Consider the following 22260-nt stretch of genomic DNA (forward strand, 5'->3'; position numbering starts at 1 on the left):
GACCCAAACGTGACACTGTGCACAAAGCCCCGCCCCTTTTCCCAGAACCACTGAGTCCGCCGGTGATGAGAAGTTGGAGCCTTTTCATTGTATCGAATCTTTTGTCTCCTATCCCCTGAAAAATTAAATGAGATGAATTGTGAATCATTGACAAGAAAATGTGACAATGTTAATGATTCACAATTAAAAGAAAAAAAAAATACGTAAGTACATACAACATAAAATTAATCAGCAAACAAACAAATTAAGAACTGACAAATACACTGGCCTATTTACATTGATTTACAGTGGATTACAGTTACATGTTTGCAGAACGATAAATTAGGGAAAAACTAGAACAAGTTTACGCCCTTGACTTTAGTTATTTGATTAAAAAAATAAATAAAAAATTATTTTTATTCAGGATGAGAAGCACATTATTGAGCCGAGCTGCATTAGTTTACAAGTTTTTATACTGTGTAGAAATGTCAATCTGACTCAGGGTTGTTTCATGAATCAGATGTAGGAACACCTGCACAGCAATAAAGTAAAAAATAAAAACATGATCAAAACTAGAATGTGCATTCGGGAGGAAGATTGGAAAATACATACATACATACATACATACATACATACATACATACATACATACATACATACATACATACATACATACATACATACATACATACATACATACACAAAAACAGTTCAACTGTTCGTGAGCCAAACCCACAAAAGCTTCATTTGAAAACACAAAGAGTCCAACATGGGTACCTTTCTACGTGGATTTAAAGTCTTAAAATGTCGATGAAAGTATTTTGATAAGTGACTTTGCAAGGCTTAAACTACAACCACATGTTGCTTTCTTAAAAGTTTTTATTCATACTACCAGTTATTAGTGATTCCTTCCTGCTTGCACATTATACTACAATCCTGATGGAAGTTGGCTCTTCTCCTTTCCTCCAGCGTATTGGCTCTAAGACCCGACTCATTTATGAACTTCTCGTCACTGGACCTCACGAACAAAATGTTCTGAGTAAGAACTGTCAGTGCTACTCCATTCATAGGTTTACATTTAAAGTCCTCATGAAAGCTACTCAATGTACTACAATATATAATAATAATAATAATAATAATAATAATAATAATAATAATAATAATAATAATAATAATAATAATAATAATAAACAGGACATTATATTTTCAAAAGTTTACCTTTGAATTTTGTTCATTTGGTCGTAATTTGCCCTGTAAAATATATCGATTGCCTTGCTTTGACCCAAAGTGACTATGAGAACCATTCGCACCTCCATTATCTAGTTTAATCACATCTTTGTATCACTCTGTCTGATTCTCCACACAGAACTCACATTTACCTCAATTAACAAAGGATGAACATAAACCACCATAATGCAATCACACTGTGATGCGATTACAATGCTGATCAATGCAGCTGATTGAAATCCAATCTGGCCCTATTGTAAAAGGCCAGCCCATTGCCGCTGATGAAATCCCTTTCCTATTCCTTGATGAAAAATCCCCTTACAGTGTAGTAAGTGTATTGTAGATCATTTTAACCCAGGGAAATGTATTTATGAGCAGCTGTTCTAAAAACGAACACCCGTCTGCCCCGGCTTGTGCCTTCAAGAATTCCTCAACAGCTGTTGACGACCCTCGCAGACTTTCAGTAACAACACACTTCCAGGACAAGCGGCAGCAGAAATACGTCCCACCACTTTACCATGTGTCGTGACTGTACTTCTCCATGTGTTTGCACGCTTTAGTGACATCCTGGTAAATTAATTTTTTTATCTCACACCTAAAAAAAGCAAACAAAAACAAGCAATCACACACTTTTTGTCTGATTTTGATTCTTATGTTGATCATTCTAGTGAATCTGTGAGCAAATGTATTTCTGATAAAGAGGAGCCTGATCCATAACAGAAGCCTGCTTCTTAGACTATTACACATAAATATACATCTTTATGGATCAGGAGAACATTAGTTATTTACATAAGTCAGGAATCAATACATGATTACAGTAAGTTTCAGTGATTAGACAAAACTCTAAGGACAGAATCGTGCCTGGCCCCACGTCTTACTAAACATTATGCTATCATTTCCAGATTCTGCTCTGGTTGCGCGTTTGAAACGCAATGTACGTGTGCATGAGTATGTATTCTTATAATAGGGTTATGGTTACTTTTCATACACATGGGGATTGATGCAGCACTGTGGCTATTACAGGATAGCTGGCTCTTCCACTTCACCTGTTTTGCCCTACAAAGTGCCCCAACATTCTGAAACTGTCATTGAATAGAAGATTTAGAAATGGAAACAAAATATTTTTTGTAACGGGATTTAGAATATCCCAGATATTCACTAATTTCTGTCCAAGTCTTCATGAAAAACTTGTTCCACCATCAAAGTCGTCGCAAACAGGTGCAGTCGAGCGTTTTGTCATCTCTCTCTCTGGCCTTAAAACAAACTCAGACGCGCACCATCTGTCTTTCATCACGCTCTCCTGGTCACGTGTGGGTTTGGCAGAGTCAGGCTGTAATGGAGACGTCGATGTAAACATGCTATGCCGTCTACCTGGGACGTATAGTCACTCGCCTCCAGTGAGAATAGTTAACATGCACTCTTTCTTCTCGGCTCCACTGTTCACTAAAAGACTCCAACCAGGAAAAAGAACGTTTGTAGAAGTGTTGGACATTCAGGTAAAAACAGGAAGAAGAAACGAGCGGATGAGAGGAGGGGCCACACTGGGAAAGAAAAGTATAGGGGCGGGTGGAGTCAGAGGAATGAGGGGAAAGGGGAGGCAGAGAAACCGAGGAGGGAACACGGATGTGTAAACATGTTTTTGAGCAGAAGGTGAAGCACATATTGGAGAAGAAATACGGATGGTGACCTGCAGATATGGAAATACAGCTCTGAGCAAAACTGTTTTGCTCTTCTCCCTTATGTGGCCTCGACCTTGTGGAGTTAGTTTAGTAGCAGGGAGCAATAAAGATGACAAGCACACAGAGGCTGCTGATGGAATAGTTCATCACTGGACTTCATATATGGAGGTGGTTGTTTACAGTGTTCGTGCCCTCGGCAACAGTGGGGAGGATGGTATCGCAATATCAGCCTAATAAGCCTGGAGACACAGTCACACAGGAGGGGAAGACAGGAAATGCAGTTGCTTCATGGCTTTGCCTGTTTTCTCCGAGGCGTAAGAGGAACTCGTAGAGAAGAGCAAAGGTTACAGCTCAGTCTCAGTAAAAATGTTTGAATCATAAACTAAAGGATAGATTATGTTGGTCTACACAGACCTATCCAACAACAGCAAAAAGTGTAGGGTGTGCTGAGAGGTGGAAAGCGGTTGGGCTGAACACAACTCACTACAAATCCTCGTCTGATCCCTTTGGGAGTGTTTATTTTGCGAGACAGCGTGTGCTTGAGAGAAGAAGAAAAAAAAAAAGAGAAGCATAGCAGACCCGGACCAGTTCAGACCAGTCTGGCTGAGGCCTTGTGCTTTTCATCTCATTGTGTCAGGATCAGCGCAGGCTGAACCAGGGGAGCTCAGTGAAATGCAGCTTTTATTCCAAGAAGGAAAGTGGCACCAGGTTTCTGTATTTGCACACAGTTTTGTTCAGGTTTAAGAGAGGCATAAGCATGTTGTTTAAATCCCGATATGTAGCTTTATATTGATTTCTGACTACAGCGAACCATGCTATCTGTGGTAAAAGCATAGGGAGGCATGTTTTTAAGATAATAGATTTATATGATAAGCCAGGCCCTTATGTTCACACTGGCTTCAGGACAATTTGTGGCAGAGTCACATATTTGCTTCTGAGTTCTCTGCTGTCAGTATTCTGTCTTTTAAACTTCCCCTCCTCCCTTTATGAAACTGACAATGTATGGCCTACTTCTCTCTCAGGAAGAAAAGCCTGATCTGTGAGAAAACTCGACTAATTTGCATTAAAGGAGAGCTCCATGAACAAAGCAAGCCCAACACAAAGTATGTAAATTCCCATAAAACCAACGTATGAATTTGTATAGAATCAATAAATATTGTGAAAACATAAAACACGACAACATGGACGAGGGGTATAACATCAAAATGAGAATAAAAGTTAGGCATCAGATTGTAAAGCACAAATGTAATGCGTTTACGTGAGTGGATGTAAAACGGTTAGTGGAATGCTGTCAGCAACAAAAGTTAAAATCAGTTCGTATTTCTTTGTAGATTATCAACTTTGTTGATACCCAATGTCGCCTTGCAAGGATGTGTCGTTAGTAGTGTGCGCGTGGATGTGGGTTGCGACTGTAACTAGTCTTACTGTATTACAATACTACTTTCAGTTCAGTGGGGACACACCAGCTTCGTCATAAGCATCGACACAGATTCTAATTCAACTTCTTGAACCTTGGTTTTGGGTCATAAATAAATAAAACATGTGTTAACTTGATTGGACTCATTTCTAATTCAAAGTTATATTCGGGTCAGACTTATTTTTGGATCAGAAACGGGGCATATTGTCATTCAGCCATTACTGATGTCGCGTGATCACTTTTTAATTCATCACCTGTTGCAGCCTCAGCGTGTGGATATTTAGTACCTCTACCGCTGCAGTTTGTCTCTCTCTCCCTTTCAATGCCTGAGCTCCCCTCTAGAGCCCCACTGTCTAACCCAACCCCCCCTCCTCTCAACAGGAAACAATGGCCGGGCATTATATAAGAATGATCCTTTTTGTGAGGATGTAAATCAGTTCAGTGATGTGGTATAAGAGTGACTTTACTTTGAGCAGAAAAGCAGAGTGGCGCAGCGGAAGCGTGCTGGGCCCATAACCCAGAGGTCGATGGATCGAAACCATCCTCTGCTATTTTAAACCCCCTCTGACATTGATCCATGTCTTGTCCTCAGTTCATACAACCTCCCCGTCACACCGCTCCCTAGGCTTTCCTGCAGCAATAAAAAAAAAAGTCTACATAAAATTAATTATTTACCTCATTTGTGCCGGCCGTGTACTTTCCCTTCAGTTTAACACACAATTACCAGAGGTGAAAGCAGCCAAGACAGCTGACCTTTGAACTGTCTGTTATTATCTCCTCCCAAGGCTTTTACACAAGCCAACCAAATACATACTGTATGATCCTTATTATAAGATAAAGTAGACAACTGTGAAGTAACTGTTTGGGAACCTGGTGAAGGGAAGCATTTTACAATCAGCAGACTTGGATTTCCTGATTTAAAAAAAGTGTTTGTTGTTAGTGTCTTTGTTCTATTGTCTCAACCAGGGCAGGTCCACAGCTTGTATTTGCATTTCAGTGAGTTCATTTAAAGCAACACGAGTTAACACAAATATACTCTGAATACTGGAGTCAAAAGAAAAGACACAAAACATACCAAAAGGTATTTGATTGAAGTGTCTTTTATATGTATGATACTGAATGTGACGGATTAGCTGAGTTTACAGCACCTCTTAGTGTCTTCCTGGGCTTACTACAGTCCACTAATCGTCTTTAAGACGTCATTTCCATACGTCTTTGAGGCCAGAATGAAAGCTTTTTGTACATCTTTCCTGGACATTGCATATAAACGTCCAAACAAGACCTCTGGATGACGTGACACAATGGAAAAAAACAAACAAGAGACTACACCTGGGATCGAACGCAAACTTCTTTTATGCAGGTTTGACTCCTAACCACTATACCGACAGTGCAATTATATTGTTATCTAGCCTCACCATACATATGTAAGCATGTAACGTATGTATGATGGCCTCAAAGTACCATGAATCAATGTTATCTAGGGCACACGTTAGTCACAATATTTTTTTAAGTATTAATGCGGACTCATAAAAGTTTTTCTAACTAGTTATAAAAGCTTTTGATTTAACTTTAAACTTAATTTTATGTGACGACAGTTCTCAAATAAATGCTTCATTATTTTGTGAATGAACCATGAGACAGATGTCTCACATATTACAGTTACATATAATATCCAAGCAAACACATTTACCTTTAAATATGTCAAGAAGAAATTGTTTAACGAGTACTTTCAGATTAATCCACCTTCTATGCATATACTTACTACAATAATTATTCATATGAAAATAGTTCAACAAAACTTAATATTAAAAGATATGAAAGGTATTAGAAAGCGAGAGAGGAATGTTTTATTTCCCTTAATCTATTGAAAACAGCTGTATTCTGAATACAAGGTTATTATAGAGTGATAAAGAGGTGCCGTACCTTGGTAGAGTGACTTTCACTGATTAATATAATGCTACTGCTCTATACAGCGTGGATGTGGCTTGCAAAAAATAATCCTCATATAAGGATTAAACGTGTCTCCATTGTTAACTGTCTATTCCTAATTAGGTAAATCCCAGCTGCAACCCCTGAGCTGAATATCAAAGGAAAAATATTGTTCACATGGATCAATTTTCTAAATATTTTCAGAAAAAGTTCAATAGAATAAAAGTATAACTGACAAGTTCTCATTTATTTGAGCCCTAATGTAGACTTGACCATTGTGGATAATCATTTCTATATTTTTTGTATGTTTTACAACAATGTCTGTTGGTTAGCCAAATTACCTTTGCAATTGTAAATAATCCCACAAAATTCACAAATATTTGGGTGTATGAATCTTCAGGTGGCTGCTGTTGTGGGTAGTCATATTTATTTTTCAACAGAAACCTTTCCCACATTTCACTAGCAGGGGTTGGTCTGTCCAAAGTTTAGATATCATGATTTTCAACTAAATTAGTGGCACATGATGGAATTCTGTGGTCTAATCAAGGAGTGGATGGTGTAAGAAGTGAGGAGTGTGAGGTGGTAAAAACTGAAGTCCATTTTTTAAATCACATTTATGTGACTGTGGGTCTAAACAATTAATAACTATCAGATTTTAAGCTTCATGAACTAGAATGCGACACATTACAAACTCATGTTTAATTTAAAGTGATGCCTGAATGACAAATCAAATATTAAAACTGATGCTTTGACAAATGATAGCACAAGACGAGGTAAAAGAAAGCAGTCCTGCAGACTTGTTCTCCCATACTTATCTTTACAGGCACAGGGGAAACATGCAAACTTTCCACAGCCTGGACAGAAATGCTTTTCTTTTTCTTAAATGCAAAATATAGTAAATTGTCTCCAGTTATTCCACCGTAAAAGGTGCAATGGGGTGTTAGTGCATTCTGTAAAGTCTTAAAATGTATTTTAATCACACTCGTTCTGTATCTTGAGCCGCGCTCTTTAAAAGGATTGACGTCATGACGTAATTACGTAAAGTACGTCCCCAAACAGGAAGCGTCCACGGAGAGCAGGGTGTGTGGATCACAACACAAGTGTACTTCACAGCTTCTTCGCGTTCTGCTTTTGTGGTTTGTTTTTTGTTTGTTTTTGTGTTTTTTATTTTTTAACTGTAAGAGGACATGTCACGGAAAGCAAAAGAAGAATATTATCGGTTCTTTTCCGTCAGCGAGCCACGAACACACGAGAAGGGGCACACCGAGTACAAAGTGACAGCGAGGGTCAGTTTCCACTTTATATTCCTCTGTTACTACATTGTCATTACTATTTACCAAACGTGCCATGGAACATGCAAGCAGGCTTAATAACCGGGTAATCAGCTGATTTTATGACAGCTTTCCAAACTGTGTAACGCCTATATACCATTATCTAACATATTTGTATTAATACCTTTTTCTTTCAAACTCTTTGGAGCCACTAAGGTTCTGCAGCCACGTCACGCAGATGTATGAATGTACAATGAGCCTTTTCTTTTACTGTAGTTATGCACAGAGGTCGTTCAAGTCAAACACAGGACTTGTGATCCAGTTCATGAGTTCCAGGACCCCCGTGACCACTCTGATGTCTCGTGCTTCGAGCAGTCATGCGTGCACAAACCACAGCGGATCGTGTCTTTGTAGGTTTAGTTCAAGATTGCATGAACTCCTCTCATATCTACTCACAAACCCTCCCTGTGCCCTTAAAAAGTAATACAAAATATTTTACCCACAGTCTCAAATATTAAAAAAAAAAATGGCTGGAATTGAAATTATATGGAAATTCAATTTTCATGTTCTTCAGTTTTGATTTGTGCATAACAAAGAAAACATTAAAAACTAGGTGGTGTGGTGGGAGATGTGTGGCTGGAGCACGTTATACCCTGGACAGGTTACCAATCCATCACAGGGCAGACAGACACAGATAACCACACACAATAACGCCTTCTGGTAAATTTCAGACTATGGAGAAAACACAGATATACTCTGGAACATGTAAACTCTGTGCGAAAAAGAGCCTCGAGCCCAGAGTCAAACCAATATATTACTGATCCGACATTCTAGATGCTATATGAGATTGTTTAATCATCAACCGACTATTATTAAAAACAAAATTACACAACTTGATATACTATAGTTTACACTATGTTGTTTTCTTTGAGAAGCAAATATCTTAAAATGAACTAAATATATGCTCTGATCGCATCTATCTTGGTACACGTTGTCTCTTTTCTGTCAGTATGTGCACACAATGGATATTAACTAGATAGCCTTGCATCTAATGAAACTATCTGGTCTTTCTCTTCTTTGGTCTGTAGTTTGTGTCGAAGCGTCACCCAGAAGATGTGAAGGAGGTGTTGGTGTGGAGGAGGTTTTCCGAGCTGAAGAAGCTGCATGGAGAGTTGGCTTACACACACCGGAATCTGTTCAGGAGAGAGGAGGAGTTTCCATCTTTCCCCCGTGCACAACTATTTGGTATGAATTGAGACGATTGTGGTCACCTCTCTCACTTTGCCACCGAACTGTCCAACATGAGTGTCCGTTCTGATTGTGTTAAGTTCCAAAAACAAATCATCATTCATTGTGGTGATTTTAACATTTCCCTAGATAATTTATTCAGATCAACTTAGTTCATTCAAAGCTCTTATGAAAAACAAATGATTGGCATTTATTTGTCAAACTGGAAGCTTCACCAGGCTTTAAAACAAATTATGATAATAAATTGTTATTTCTCTTTTATTTAAAATGGACAAACATATACGTATTTGTGTATCTGTGGTTGCTTATTCGAATGTGCCCTCCTGTTCCAGGAAGGTTCGATGAGGCTGTGATTGAAGAAAGGAGGAGCGCAGCGGAGACGATGCTCCTGTTCACAACTGGTATACCTGCACTGTATAACAGCCCACAGCTGAAAGACTTCTTCCGAGTAAGACACACTCATACAAGTACAGATCATACGGTATGGAGAAAAGTTACGTTCTTTTGGTTTTTTTAGTGACTGGATTTAGTTTAGTATTATTTTCCCTATTTTAGTTTTTGTTATGTTGTTGTGGTGTTGTTTTGTCGCTTAGCCTAACATACATGTCTTTGGATTGTTGGAGGGTTACTTACATTCTAGTTTGTCTTCTGACCACCTCTCCTCTCCTGTCTCTTCTTCGTTCGTTGTTCTCAGGGCGGGGAGGTCACAAGGCCTCTGGATCCCTCCCCTCTGTCCTCTTCCGGCCCTTTGCCCCCCCCTCTCATCCCTCTCCCGAAGCGGAGAGCCTCAGACTGCGAGCCAGCCGAAGAGGAGGCAGGAAAAGAGGCTCCCATCTTAACACAAGACCTGGGCAACAACCTTGGCTTAGAAGTGGGGGAACCGGAGGTGGCCATTGAGGCCTACAGCGAGATCGGAGGATCTCCAAGAGAGGAAGAGGGAGAAGAGCTTAGTGATACTGAACCAGATGACCAAGGTATGACAGCAATAATTTGCGAAACCTGTTCTTCTCTCTTTCCTCACATTTTCCTGTCTCTTTACACAGTTCTGTGTCTCGAATCGACTCTTGCCAAACCCGACCAATCACAAGAGACCCAGGAGGAGTTTGATTCACTGTTTGACTCTGTGGCTGAAGAGCAGGTCCTGTCCCCAAAGAAAGAAGCTGCTCCTCCACTGTCTGACAACGACATGGCTGCCTTCGATCCCTGCCACAAAGAAGGTGACGTAAAAACAAATGAGGACAAAAAAAAAAGAAAAGAAATGATCCCCAAAAAAATTTGATTGATTACAGACTGAATTTTGAGTGTTAGGCCATTTTGTATGTCAAAATACTGTCAACACTTCGTGGTTGTCTTAACACAGATGGATGCTTGATGAAATAAGGCTCAGTTGTAGACGAAGAGAAAAAGCGCGTTTGAAACCTGCTGGAAATGTTCCTGAATCTCATTTCACTCTTATTTCAGAAACATCAAATGCCTCCACCGATCACTCAGAATTGTTCTCACTGCCAATCGCCGGTCTGGATGGAGGAGAGGGAGGTTACTTGAGTCAAGCGGCCAATGAGCTGACAGCTGCCATGGAGCGGGAGAAGGAGGGGGAATTCAGCTCAGCCATACGTGGATACAGGACTGCAGTGGATATTCTGATCACAGGGGTGCAGGGTAAGAAATAACTGCTATCGGGGGATAGATGGGAGGAATAAGACAAGGGAGGTGGAGTATGACCGAGTTCACCAACATTGTAAAGAAACCTTCACTGGGGTGCTTTTTGCAAAGGAAACAGGTCAAGCGAAAGTTGACAAGATGACAATCTGTGTCATCCAGTCATGTAATTCAATGTAATCAGCTAAACACATGCTGGATTAACACTTAAAGCAGAGTGTAAATTGTAAATACATTTTCTCAAGGTGTGTAGAATCCCCTCTGCAGCTGTCTCTCCAAATGAAAATCGAAAACGCTAAAGCTTTATGCCATTTGTCCATGCAGCATGGAAACCAGATCGTGCTTGCATTTGGAAATGTTGAGCTCCACAACAGCTGTAGCTTGTTCCCTGTCCTGTAAACAGCTGTGATCATTAAAAGTGTGTATAATCATCACTCTGCAAAGGTTTTTTTGGGCTTTCCATACTACAATGTTGCACTCTATGTCAGGTTTTAATACACACTTTTGTTGCTGCAGGATGAGTAGTGTTTGTTGGCTTGGTATAGCTGAGCTATGTGTCTGGGTTAGAATGCAATTTCAGTGTTCTCACATAATAATTATCACAGGCGAACGTTGTTGGAGCAATTAAACTGGACAAGTTGCATCGTGTTTGTCTGACAATATTGGTTTTAAAACTGTTGTATTTGTTCCATCACAAACACAGAGACAGACGGTCACACAATGTCTTCAGTGTGAGTTTACATACCTCCACTTTGAGAAGCAAACCCAACATAAAGTTGGATAATTAAAACGGTTATATTTGGATCTGGGCTGACTTTATAGATCTCGAATCGATCAGCGATCGCTAAATTGAGCCAGTTTGCTCAGCCAGTCACTAAAGGTGCTTTCACATCGGACATATTTAGGTCAGTTGAGTTTTTGGTACGAGTGCAGTATAGCTGTGGTTGGTTGAAAGCCAAACTGAACTGTGGGACCTACTTTGGGAGCGTCCTGAGGAGGTGGTCTAGGAATAGCTGGTGTGGCCTGAATGTGGTGTGAAAGCAATCTCAGTAGAGATTGCTGGTTCCTGCTGCACGATGGGCACTGCAGATGTATTTTTTAATAATAGAATATAAATACTTGACCATTTATCATGCTTGCCCCATGGCACTTTTCTGTTAAATTGCATACACACCGGTCCCCTCCAGGAACTTTGTGTATACTATGAAACTACTTCACAGAATTTGTATCGCATCAGGAAAGTGTTGAAATAGGTAAAAAAAAACAAATTGGATCAGGGGCCAAAGATTTAGATTCTATACAACAATGTCAATCAGATACAAATCAAACTTCACTTCACAGACAAACACAACTGTCTGTCATCTGATACTGTGCTAACAGGTCGTAACCCTTCTACGGCTTATCTATGGATACTTTGTTGGTGCTTTTTTTCCTCTCACACAGTTTCTATTCTTAGAACAATGACTCAACAACTCACATGGTCACACTCAGATTGATCTATTTTTTCCCCTGTGTAAATGTGGTAGCGTGGCCGAGCGGTCTAAGGCGCTGGATTAAGGCTCCAGTCTCTTCGGGGGCGTGGGTTCGAATCCCACCGCTGCCAGGAAACATTTTTTACATGCTCGTTAAACACAAATACATAGACGAAGATAGAGAAATAATGGAAAGACGGTAGAATCAGTACTTTGTCAGATCAGCTCTGTTCAGCTCAGCCTTTGGCAACGTTGATCCAGTTTTAAATCAAGGTGAAGAATTCCCACCACTAATACGGTCATTGTCTTAATGTCTCGGCAGGAGATCCAGACCCAGCACGCAGGGAGTCTGTGATGAGACGAACGGCGCAGTACCTGAAGCACGCCGAGATGTTGGTGGACAAGCACTCCTCACCCAGTCACACTCACACGCCCACACACAAACACGCACAGGACCCGTAGACGCACACGCAGCACATGCCTATAATATTACAGTGTTCACAAGTGAAGACCGATCAAAAGATGAAGATGCTCAGGGTTGTGCCATGAACACACACACTCTCTCTCTCCAGAAGGCACAGTTAAATATGACTGCACATCATTTACTGGACAGGCACGCATTCACATGTGGTTACTTGGACCACGGCGTTCCCAAATACGCAGTGAAACTATATACTACATGGTACACACATAAATATGAAGCCCTGATGCTGTATTCTGAATGCTCCACCTGCCTTTGGAAATGTACAAAATCTGAAGTAATTTATTGGATCTCTGTTTGTGTTTGTCATCTCTTTACCATACACTGTGTGTGTGTGTGTGTGTGTGTGTGTGTGTGTGTGTGTGTGTGTGTGTGTGTGTGTGTGTGTGTGTGTGTGTGTATCTTCAGAAAAACACCAAATACCACTCTACATTCTTTTAAATATACACTTTACATCACTTGTACGCCTCTTTTACATCATGAGGTCCTGCATAGGTGATTCTCTTAATCAAGACTAATTGTCAAAGAAGTGGTCAAACACTCATTGCTGGGGAAACTAAAAATAGCATAACTGGAAAGAGTGAGTCTCACTTCAGATCTGTCCCCGACTTTGAAAGGTGGGACAAACCGAAGCGAGGATCATGTTTTGGAAACATGCAGGACTGGACAATAAAAGATGGGAATAAATGACCCTTTCTATAAGCTTTGACGGGATTTCCCCAGACTAAAATTTGAACTTATTGTGAATATAAAATCTTTTTTTTTTACATGCATTATTGTTTTCCACTAATGTTTCCAAACACTACTACTTAAATAAAATATTCCCTAATAATTGTCTCATTTAAATCGGGGAAGAAACGTTGTTTAGGTGAATTAAAACAGTTCCTGGTCAGTGTTTTATTTTACTGAAACACAGTAAAAGAAGAGAAGCTTTATATTCTGGCGTGGTGTCTAATTTTGTTTCCAAAACTGCTTATCAGTGATTTGCATTTTGCACAATGTTTTGTTAATAAATGTGATTTTTATTCAAGAAAATTTATCTGTTTGGGTTTTTTTTTTTTTTACTCAGTTAATCTTAATGAAGCTGATCATTTTCTGCAAACATTCAGAAAAGCACACAGAAAGACAATAAAATCCAGGGGAAGGATAATAGCCATCCATCAACTACAGTACATAGCTTTACTCTGAAGTGCCGGAGCTGATCCCAGCTCACTGTGCAGCATACACAGTGAATGCCTCACACAGCAAACTCCCACCCCTACGGTCATTTTGAAGTCACCACCCGTCCATCTTGTATACCGCTCATCCCATCCAGGGTCACCCTGGACAGGTCGCCAGTCCATCACAGGGAGACGGACAACCACACACACACTCACATTCACGCCTACGGGCAATTTAGCATCACCAATTAACCTCACATGCATGTTTTGTGGACTATGGGAGGGAACCCCGATAGTGGTGGCCATCGTTTCTGTCGTGTGACTATCTAGAGGGGAATGCTGGCATCTGTCCGACACGCTGAAGCCAAAAACAAAACATGAAACCATCGCTGCGGCTCAAGGTTGTGTGTTTGATCCTTTGGATGAAACGTACTTTCCTATATACGTTTCCAAATGCATTACAGGATGGAAGAAAGCTTTGCAGTCAACAGAAATACGAGCGCCTGCATTATCCCTCCTTGTACCAAGCAAATCAGAAATCGCATACGTGTCTCTACACTTCCCCATTAATTATCACCGTGACACTAAAAAAAAAAAGATAATTGTGATTTACTTCACTTGGCTATAATATTATGGCTGATCAGTGTACAACAGCTGCTCAACTGGATTCTGGAAGGTTTTACAGTTTGGCAGGTTTGCAGTAGCGAGGCAGTGCCTCTGAGAGGTGCTGCTGGCTGCTAAATAATATCTAATGCACTTCTTCAAGTGCAAGAACTCCTTGTCTCCTCTGGTCAAGTTTAAATCAGGCAAATGCACTTTGCAGGAGTCACGAAGATGCTCACTGCTTTCAATGGCCAATAACGGAAAAAAGCTGCTTCGCTTAGTCCTATTAACTGTAAAATTGCTTTACCCTCAGAGTAATAAAACTAGCAGCATGGATTAAATGTCAGTAAACCATACATCATAATTACTTGGGGGGCAACTTGAAATGGGTCATATGCCACGCTTGTCCCACAGGCTGTAGTTTCAACAGCTAATGCTGCACAATACAGTTAAATATAGGGAAGGCATGTTTTGCTCTTAAGTCACTTAGTTGCTGCGATCTTAACTTCACTCATTTTATAAATTGGATACTATTAACGCCTTGACGCAAACTGCCTTTACATTGCCTTGCAATGTACCTGGATAAAATACATAATAGTTGTTTTTTTTTACTATTTTTGAGCGTTTGAACAAGCCGGGATTGTGTTTGGAGGGAATAAAAGGAGGAGAGTAAAGGCGCAAAACAAAAAAGAGGAAAGGATCAGAGACATACAGCAGAATCCCTTCTCTGGAGAGGAGACAGAAATGGAGGGAGGACTGGAAGGACAAACAGATGGAGAGGCGACAGAAAAATGGGGGGGGAGGCCAGTGAGAGGAAAAGGCTACTCTTCTCTCTCACCAGATGAGGAAAATGAGGGTTTGCAAGGGAGTGAGAGATAACAGGGAGGATGGGAGAAGAGGCAAAAAAAGAAGGGATGAGATTAGAGGATAAGCAGAGATCATCCCTCTATTGTTAAAGGGATGGAAAAAAGAGACCCTCCCTACTCATTCTCTATTTTCATCCCCCTGTACCTCTTTTCTCTCCCTTTTTTTTCCTCACATGCTTTGTTTTGACCATTGTGGGGAGCCTGAAGTAGATGGAGGGGTGGCAGTGAAAGCAAGAGATAACATTGCTCCATCCTGTTATATATCCCTCTTTTCCTCTCATCTGTCCACCTCTCCACCTTTTCTATCCATCTCCCCCTCATTGTGGTGCTCCACCTGTGAAATGCAGAGGATGCTGGATGGAGAGGAAGATGGAGAGACAAAGAGACGGAGGGAGGGAGGGAGGGAGGTTTGGAATCAGAGAGGGGGGTAGAGCCTCACAACATTAGCATGCTGAGAGTGTCAGCACTCTCCTCTTTTTCTCTCCCTCCATCCCCATCCCTCTTTCCATCCCTCCCTCTGTCTCTTTCTCCTCACTGGTCACTGCAATTATACCATCAAAACACTCCAGGCTGAGAGCATAATAGCTTCCCCCTGTGTGTGTGTGTGTGTGTGTGTGTGTGTGTGTGTGTGTGTGTGTGTGTGTGTGTGTGTGTGTGTGTGTGTGTGTGTGTGTGTGTGTGTGTGTGTGTGTGTGTGTTACCACATGAGAGATCAAAAAGAAAAGAGATGTGTGTGTTTGTGCATAATTTAGTGGCATACATGGTGCATTACGTGTGCATGTATGACATGAAGGGCAGCTGTTGGTGTGTGTGCCAACACTGGATTTGCAGCATGTGTGGGTGCAGAAGAGAGAGAGAGAGAGAGAGAGAGAGAGAGAGAGAGAGAGAGAGAGAGAGAGAGAGAGAGAGCACGTGCACGCATGTGTGCGTTTAAAGTATCGCTTTGAGTCCTACCTGCTACAAAAACTGCTTCTTCAACCTCTGACCACTCACACTCTTAAACACACTCTGAAGAGACCCACTTTACATGTGTGTGCGTCTGCCCGTTTTTTTTTTTGTTTTTTTTTCTTTTTTTCTTTCTATTTACACGCTCGCAACGGACTCACACTAATGGACGCACGCAGGCATGCAGCCATGGCTCGGAGACACAAACCGTTATGACCTACATGCCCAATGGGTCATCATTAAGCCAAACAGCACACTGTGACACCTTCGGCTGTCTACACACAAGCTCACCAACCCCTCTCACTGTTTTTTTTGTTTCTGTTACCTCAACTTCCTCTATCCCTCCTCTCTCTCTTCCACCCTCTTCCTCTTTCTTTCTCTCTTTTTTTTTTTTGTCTGTAATACAACACACACACAGAGACACACCACCGCTCCTCTGTGAGCTTGTTATTCCTCTCTGTCCGTTGGTTACTCGCTGTCACCTTGCCCTCAGCTATTTGAGTACACTTCTGTCTCTCACACTCCCTCCCATCGCTTTCTCTCTCTCTCTCTCTCTCTCTCTCTCTCTCTCTCTCTCTCTCTTTCTCTCTCTCTCACACACACACATAAACATGCTCATTCTCTTTCCTGTGTGTCTGCCTCGTTCTCTGCTCCAGCCCGTCTCTCCATTCTCTATCCCCTGTCTCTCTGCGGCCGTCCTCACACAACTTCTTGGTCTCACGGCATCTCTTCCCCTCCCTGGCTAACAGCCTCAACGTTGGAATGAAAAAGTGTGACAGTTAATCACTTGTAAACAACAAACGAACATTTGTTTTTGTGCATGAAAGTAACTCTCAGTCATATTCTGGACATTAATTTCAATTACATTGCTGAGAGAAAATCCCAAATAGTGTAATTATGCTATTTAAAAAAGAGGGAAGGAGCTTTAACAGTCTGAAAGTTTAAACATATGTTTCTTTGAGCGCACATTTCTGTAATTATCGTCCAGTTTTTAACGATTGTAATTTCTAAAAATCAAGTGTGTATTGTACATTATGACAAATGACCAATGAAATACCTCTACTGGACTAAGCCTAATCAAGAATAAAGATTTATGATGCATTTCCCATTGTGTTGATTATGATAATCTTCCCAATTAGCCCCCCCCCCCCCCTCCCCCTTCTTTCCTCTCAGACAAATTGATCTGTTGTAAATTGTATTTGTTTGTAATACTGTGTAAATACAACAAGACTAGACACACATATGCACTAGTCATTGCATTGTTGTGGCGATGGAGTCATCTTATTTAGCCACTTTTGTTTTGAAAAACACAAATCTTCCAAAGTGGTCTGATTACTGAAGCTTTGTGTGTCACTTGAAGTCATGTTTGTATTTACAGTCACCTGATTTTCAGACGCCCAACAACAAACTCGTAAGACATGAGAGGAGTGTTGATACCAGAAGTGTTGATATGTCGAGGTGTTTCTTGGTTTTGACACTTTTTCTTGTGGTCAATCATCAAAAGGCAAACTTGCCATCCCCATTACAGTGTTTAAGCTTCTACAATAACAAAACTGCATTTTAACATGGGTGATTGTGTTGCAGAAGGATTTTATGTCTATTTTGAGATTTTATTCTGCAACAATCGAAAATGTAATGGAAGAATCCGATTGACTGATGGAGGGGAATTGGGTGATGCCAAACTTTCAGTTTGACCAACACAGAATACTTATTATATACTCTTGTTATTGCCTTTACAATCCTCAAATGAACAGAAAACCCTTATGTCTTGTCCCTTTGATGCCTTATTCACTGGTACGCACCGAGCACATAAAACAAGCTCAATCAAACGTGTGTATATTTATAATCACGTGCCCAAAGCATCTGAAAAGTTCAATCAAAGCTGCTTTGAAACTAGTAACACACGATATTGTTTGTCAATAAAATCCAGTGGATGAAATGTATTTTTTTTAATATTTGAAGATGTATTTAAGATATATATATATATATATGAGCATGAACATTTCAGTAGAACAACCATAAAGTCCAAATAGCCCTGTACTACAGATTGTTTACACACTTATGGGCGATATACTGCACTTTATTTTCTACTGAAAGTCTTTGCTGCAGTTCTATCGACTAAATCCTTCACAGGCAGTGAATTGTGGTCTTACTGGGTTTTGTCATTGAAATCTGCCTGCTGTTTCTAAAAACGTTCTATGTGCGATAACCAAACCGGGCGAAATGAGACTAAACCACAACAGACGTCTGATCATCCTGCGTCGGTTTGCCACTTTGATTGGCCTCTTTGACACTGAAAATGCTCATTTGACCTCCTGTTAATACAAAAGTATTGATTAATGCAGCTTTAATTGGGGGTTTTAAATCTCTCTTCCTTGCACTCCTGCCCCCCCCCCCCCCACCCCCCGCGACACTCTCTGCCTCCCTCCCTCCCTCCCCCCTACAGCACTCTCTCATAAGTGAATCAATGAACATACACTTTATGCCATTTATTGATCCTTTCATATCTATCTGTCCTCACCCCCCTCCTGTTCTTTCCCTCTCTGCTCCTCTGTTTCATACCCAACTCTTTCTCCCATCCCTTTTTCCTCACCCCCTCTGTCTCCCCTTTGAATTTATAATCTCTTTTCTCTCTCTTTCTCTCCCTCTGTCAGTCCCTTCCTCTTTATATCTCTCGCTCTGGGATATCCTATTTATATGGCTGGCACCTTCATGCGTCCACTGAAGTGTGTGTGTGTGTGTGTGTGTGTGTGTGTGTGTGTGTGTGTGTGTGTGTGTGTGTGTGTGTGTGTGTGAGTGAGAGAGAGAGTGTTTGATGTTAGTCTAAGTGGTTAACATAATATAAGCCCTTGGAGAGATGACGTTCAGGCACTCACACGCACACAATTTTAGGCTTTTTGGTGGGCTTTTCTCCGAACAATTTGTGCTTTTTAGTATTCTCCAGCTTGTGCGGCGGATCCATGTATTATCTATCAATTGCATTCTCCCACTCTGCCACTCTGTCCAAATACATGCACACACCTTTGTTCCTCAACAGCCTTCCTAGAATGACAAAAACCCAGTATTATCTTTTGTTATTTATTATTGCAGATGGAGCCATCATCTCGTGACCTTGTCGTCTCGTGTCCTCCTCCCTCCACATATGTTTTTATTTATTCAGACCTCTTTCTCTCTTTCCTGCCCTCCACCCCTCTCTGCATGTTTATGTTTATTTAGAATCCTCGCTCTGTCTCTCTCTCTCTCTCTCTCTCTCTCGCTCTGTCTCTCTCTCTCTCGCTCTCTCTCTCTCTCTGCCCCCCCGACCCTCCCTTCTCTCCCTCTGTACCCATGTGTCCAGCTTTTGTTACCAGCCTTGTTTCCATAACAACTGCGACCTTTCACTCAGTGCATAACCATTTTTAATCAGAAGTGGAGAAAGACCGAGATGAGATGAGACAGGGAGACAGCGAGGGGTGGTTAAATAGGAAAGAGGGAGCCTGTTACTCAGGTGATGCAGCAAATAACAAGAACGTCAACAACAACAAAGAAAAAAAAAGATTCTCACGGAGGGATAAGTGAATGAAGCCACTTACCAAAATGGACGCTGGAAACTGGCCCCGGCCTCCAGTTGGCATCATGTGAACAGGATTTAAATTAAGCAACGCGCCGTGCAACAGGTAACATCAGCGAGGCCAGTCAAGCATACATGTTTTCCTAAAATGAGGACGTCTCTGTGATTAAAGCGCCGTTAGCGAGAGAAAATGAGCTCTAAATTGGCCATCATCACACAATGAACAAGAGCAGGTTGTTTGTGATCATTCGTATAATAATCAGTTACAATCTTGTTGCTTGACACACAAAAGAGTGAAACGATCCCGGTCTGGAGTTTGCATGTTTTCCCTGTGTTTTTCTGGGTACGTCCTATCGTCCAACAGCATGCGTTGGAGTCTAATTCCCTGTAGGTGTGAATGTGAGTGTGACTTTCTGTCGTTCTGTTTGTCCTGTGGTGGACTGGTGACCTGTACATTGTGTACCCTGCCTTCAACCACAGTCAGCCTACTAGCACATGCAGGAAATGACATAATTCTATGTACGGTATCTTTTTTTTTTTTAATCACTTCTTCTCATTGTTTTTGATTACATCAATCCTGCTCTTTGTGACTGGTTATTTTAATTCTAAAAAGGCTAGTTTCTGCTATACCCCATATAACCAAGCCCACCTAATGTCTTTGTTGTATATATTCAGATATGTTTGTGTTTTTTGTTATCATTCTGTCTTGTCGCTACAATCGAACTCCCTACAATTAGTTTGTTATGAATAAAATCACATGAAGCCTGAACGTTAACCTTAAAGTTTAACAACTCTTTTCCCAACTTATCATCAAAGATTTAAGTAACTTAAGCAAAATGGAAACGGTAATTCAATTATTTTAGTTTATCTGACTTAACTAATAATCATTTCTTACAACAGAGAGTTCGCAATTCTTTTCAAACGGGTGCATTTGAGTTTCACTGCTGGATCCACAAAGAAGATTCCTGTGATCAGATAAAACTGTTAATGAATAACTGGGAGACCTTTTTGTGCTGAAAGTTGTGATCTGTGAAAATGTGCTCCTGGGAGACTAGGATTTAAATATTGTGACAGAAGTAATGAAATATTGCTCCTCAGCTGGGAATCAAATCTAAATATTTACGATATTTTTCTCAGCATTCTGTAAAAGACTGTTGCTATGGAATTGTTGGGTTTCTTCTGTAACCGTGCCCTGACACTGTGTTGTGTTTGGCACTCTATAGATAAAGTTGAATTGAATTATTACTTTTAGTTATTAATCAGCTCTTCACAGGGCACTCGTTGGAAAAAATTGGACAAATAAAATTACCCTACTCTGTGGCTATCAAAATAATAGAAACTATGATATGGAAGGATACACCAATGTATATATTTGCAACTTTGCTGGATAGTGCTGGATAGCGATGCAGTTTGTGTTTTAGAAAAAAAAAAATCCCAAAAGGGGTTGAAATAGTTGCTGGATACACTGTGACTTGTCATTAACTAATATTTATTTTGCAATGTGGAAGTTAAACTCATGAGTTAATTGAATTAATGTGTGTGTGTGTGTGTGTGTGTGTGTGTGTGTGTGTGTGTGTGTGTGTGTGTGTGTGTGTGTGTGTGTGTGTGTGTGTGTGTGTGTGTGTGTGTGTGTGTGTCACTGGGGGTCATGCCAACATGGGAGGGACCGGACCGTTAAGTGGACAGCTCTCCAGCCCGCCCGCCCACCGCGCTCCACTCCGCACCGGGAGCAGCGCGTCAGGTTGATGCCAGCCGCAGATAGATGGATGGATGGATAGAAGAGGGAGGGGAGGAGGAGAAATAACTGCACGGTGACACACAACTAGAGTAAAGAGGAGGCGTTTGATGAGTGAGAGTACAACTGAGAGAGTTACCGAGCGCCGGGTGAAAGCAGAGCCACGGAAACAGCCGGAACTCCGCCGCTTGGCTGGCTCCTCTCCGCCCGCGCTGATGTCCGAGGCCCGGCCGGTGCCTGCTGTAGAGACCCAGCCGAGACCCAGCGCGAGGACACGGCCGCTGGAGTGACAGACGACCGGGGTGGGGGTGTGTGTGTGTGTGTGGAAAGAGTGGACAACGCTGGAGCGCGTCACACTGTTACTAAGAGTGAGTTAATTCTTTTTTTTTCTTAAACTTCACGCGTTTCCAGAAGCTGGAGTCAGACTGCGCTCTTCTCTCTGCGTCTGTTCATCTTCTCCTTCGTACTGCGACATTAGAACCACCGCTGCCAATTAGTCACAGGACGCGGCGGGGGCGCGTCCGTGCGTGCACGTACACTCACTCACGGTGGCGAAACTGACAGCGCGTGCGCGCGCGCGCGGACTCCGATCGCGTGGCAGAACCGGCAGATGTTGCCACGCGCAGGCATTAAACATTATATGGATTATTCAAAGTGATATTATATTACTGTATGCATGTGATAGATAGATAGATAGATAGATAGATAGATAGATAGATAGATAGATAGATAGATAGATAGATAGATAGATAGATATTCCAATCGTACCTGACATGATAATAGATTCAGGCCAACCTGAAACTTATTGAAATAATGTAGATAATTATGATAAATGATTTAGTTTTATTTTACTCTGTATTTTACATATTGCTGAAACGCTCCTCTTTTGACATCCATAATACACATTTATATGCATCGCAATATGTGGGCCTCAAACATCATACTTGCTTGCATGTGCATATTAAATATATGCTGTGGCAACCTGTTGGCCTTCAGATACTTAATCTATACTCTGAGGGAGGGATGTACAATTGCATAT

The 22260-nt window shown here is 41.2% G+C and overlaps 1 protein-coding gene across 4 annotated transcripts; it reads left to right on the top strand.

Annotated features, from left to right (window-relative positions):
* The first annotated feature begins 7267 nt into the window (after positions 1-7267).
* Positions 7268-13391, top strand: snx15 (sorting nexin 15). 4 transcript variants are annotated; one of them, XM_080485871.1, is made up of 8 exons: positions 7296-7517; positions 7779-7912; positions 8591-8747; positions 9083-9198; positions 9445-9724; positions 9794-9967; positions 10212-10409; positions 12204-13391. In XM_080485871.1, exons 2-8 carry the CDS (start codon positions 7880-7882, stop codon positions 12341-12343), a joined length of 1098 nt encoding a protein of 365 aa, XP_080341997.1. In that variant the 5' UTR covers positions 7296-7517; positions 7779-7879; the 3' UTR covers positions 12344-13391. The 4 variants fall into 4 exon arrangements, with proteins under 4 accessions (XP_080341995.1, XP_080341996.1, XP_080341994.1 ...); XM_080485869.1 differs by lacking the exon at positions 7779-7912 and having other exon boundaries at positions 7268-7517; positions 9083-9231; XM_080485870.1 differs by lacking the exon at positions 7779-7912 and having other exon boundaries at positions 7279-7517.
* The last annotated feature ends 8869 nt before the right edge of the window (positions 13392-22260 follow it).

The sequence above is a fragment of the Lipophrys pholis genome (genome assembly GCF_963383615.2).
Source record: "Lipophrys pholis genome assembly, chromosome: 18".
In the NCBI taxonomy this organism is placed as follows: domain Eukaryota; kingdom Metazoa; phylum Chordata; class Actinopteri; order Blenniiformes; family Blenniidae; genus Lipophrys; species Lipophrys pholis.

What these genes read in the sequence shown, in the direction of transcription:
- snx15 (XM_080485868.1), top strand. Translation starts at nt 7,419, where the DNA reads ATGTCACGGAAAGCAAAAGAAGAATATTATCGGTTCTTTTCCGTCAGC. An exon ending in AGCTGAAAGACTTCTTCCGA is followed by an intron (nt 9,199 to 9,444) that starts GTAAGACACACT and finishes CGTTGTTCTCAG; the next exon opens with GGCGGGGAGGTCACAAGGCC. An exon ending in CGATCCCTGCCACAAAGAAG is followed by an intron (nt 9,968 to 10,211) that starts GTGACGTAAAAA and finishes CTCTTATTTCAG; the next exon opens with AAACATCAAATGCCTCCACC.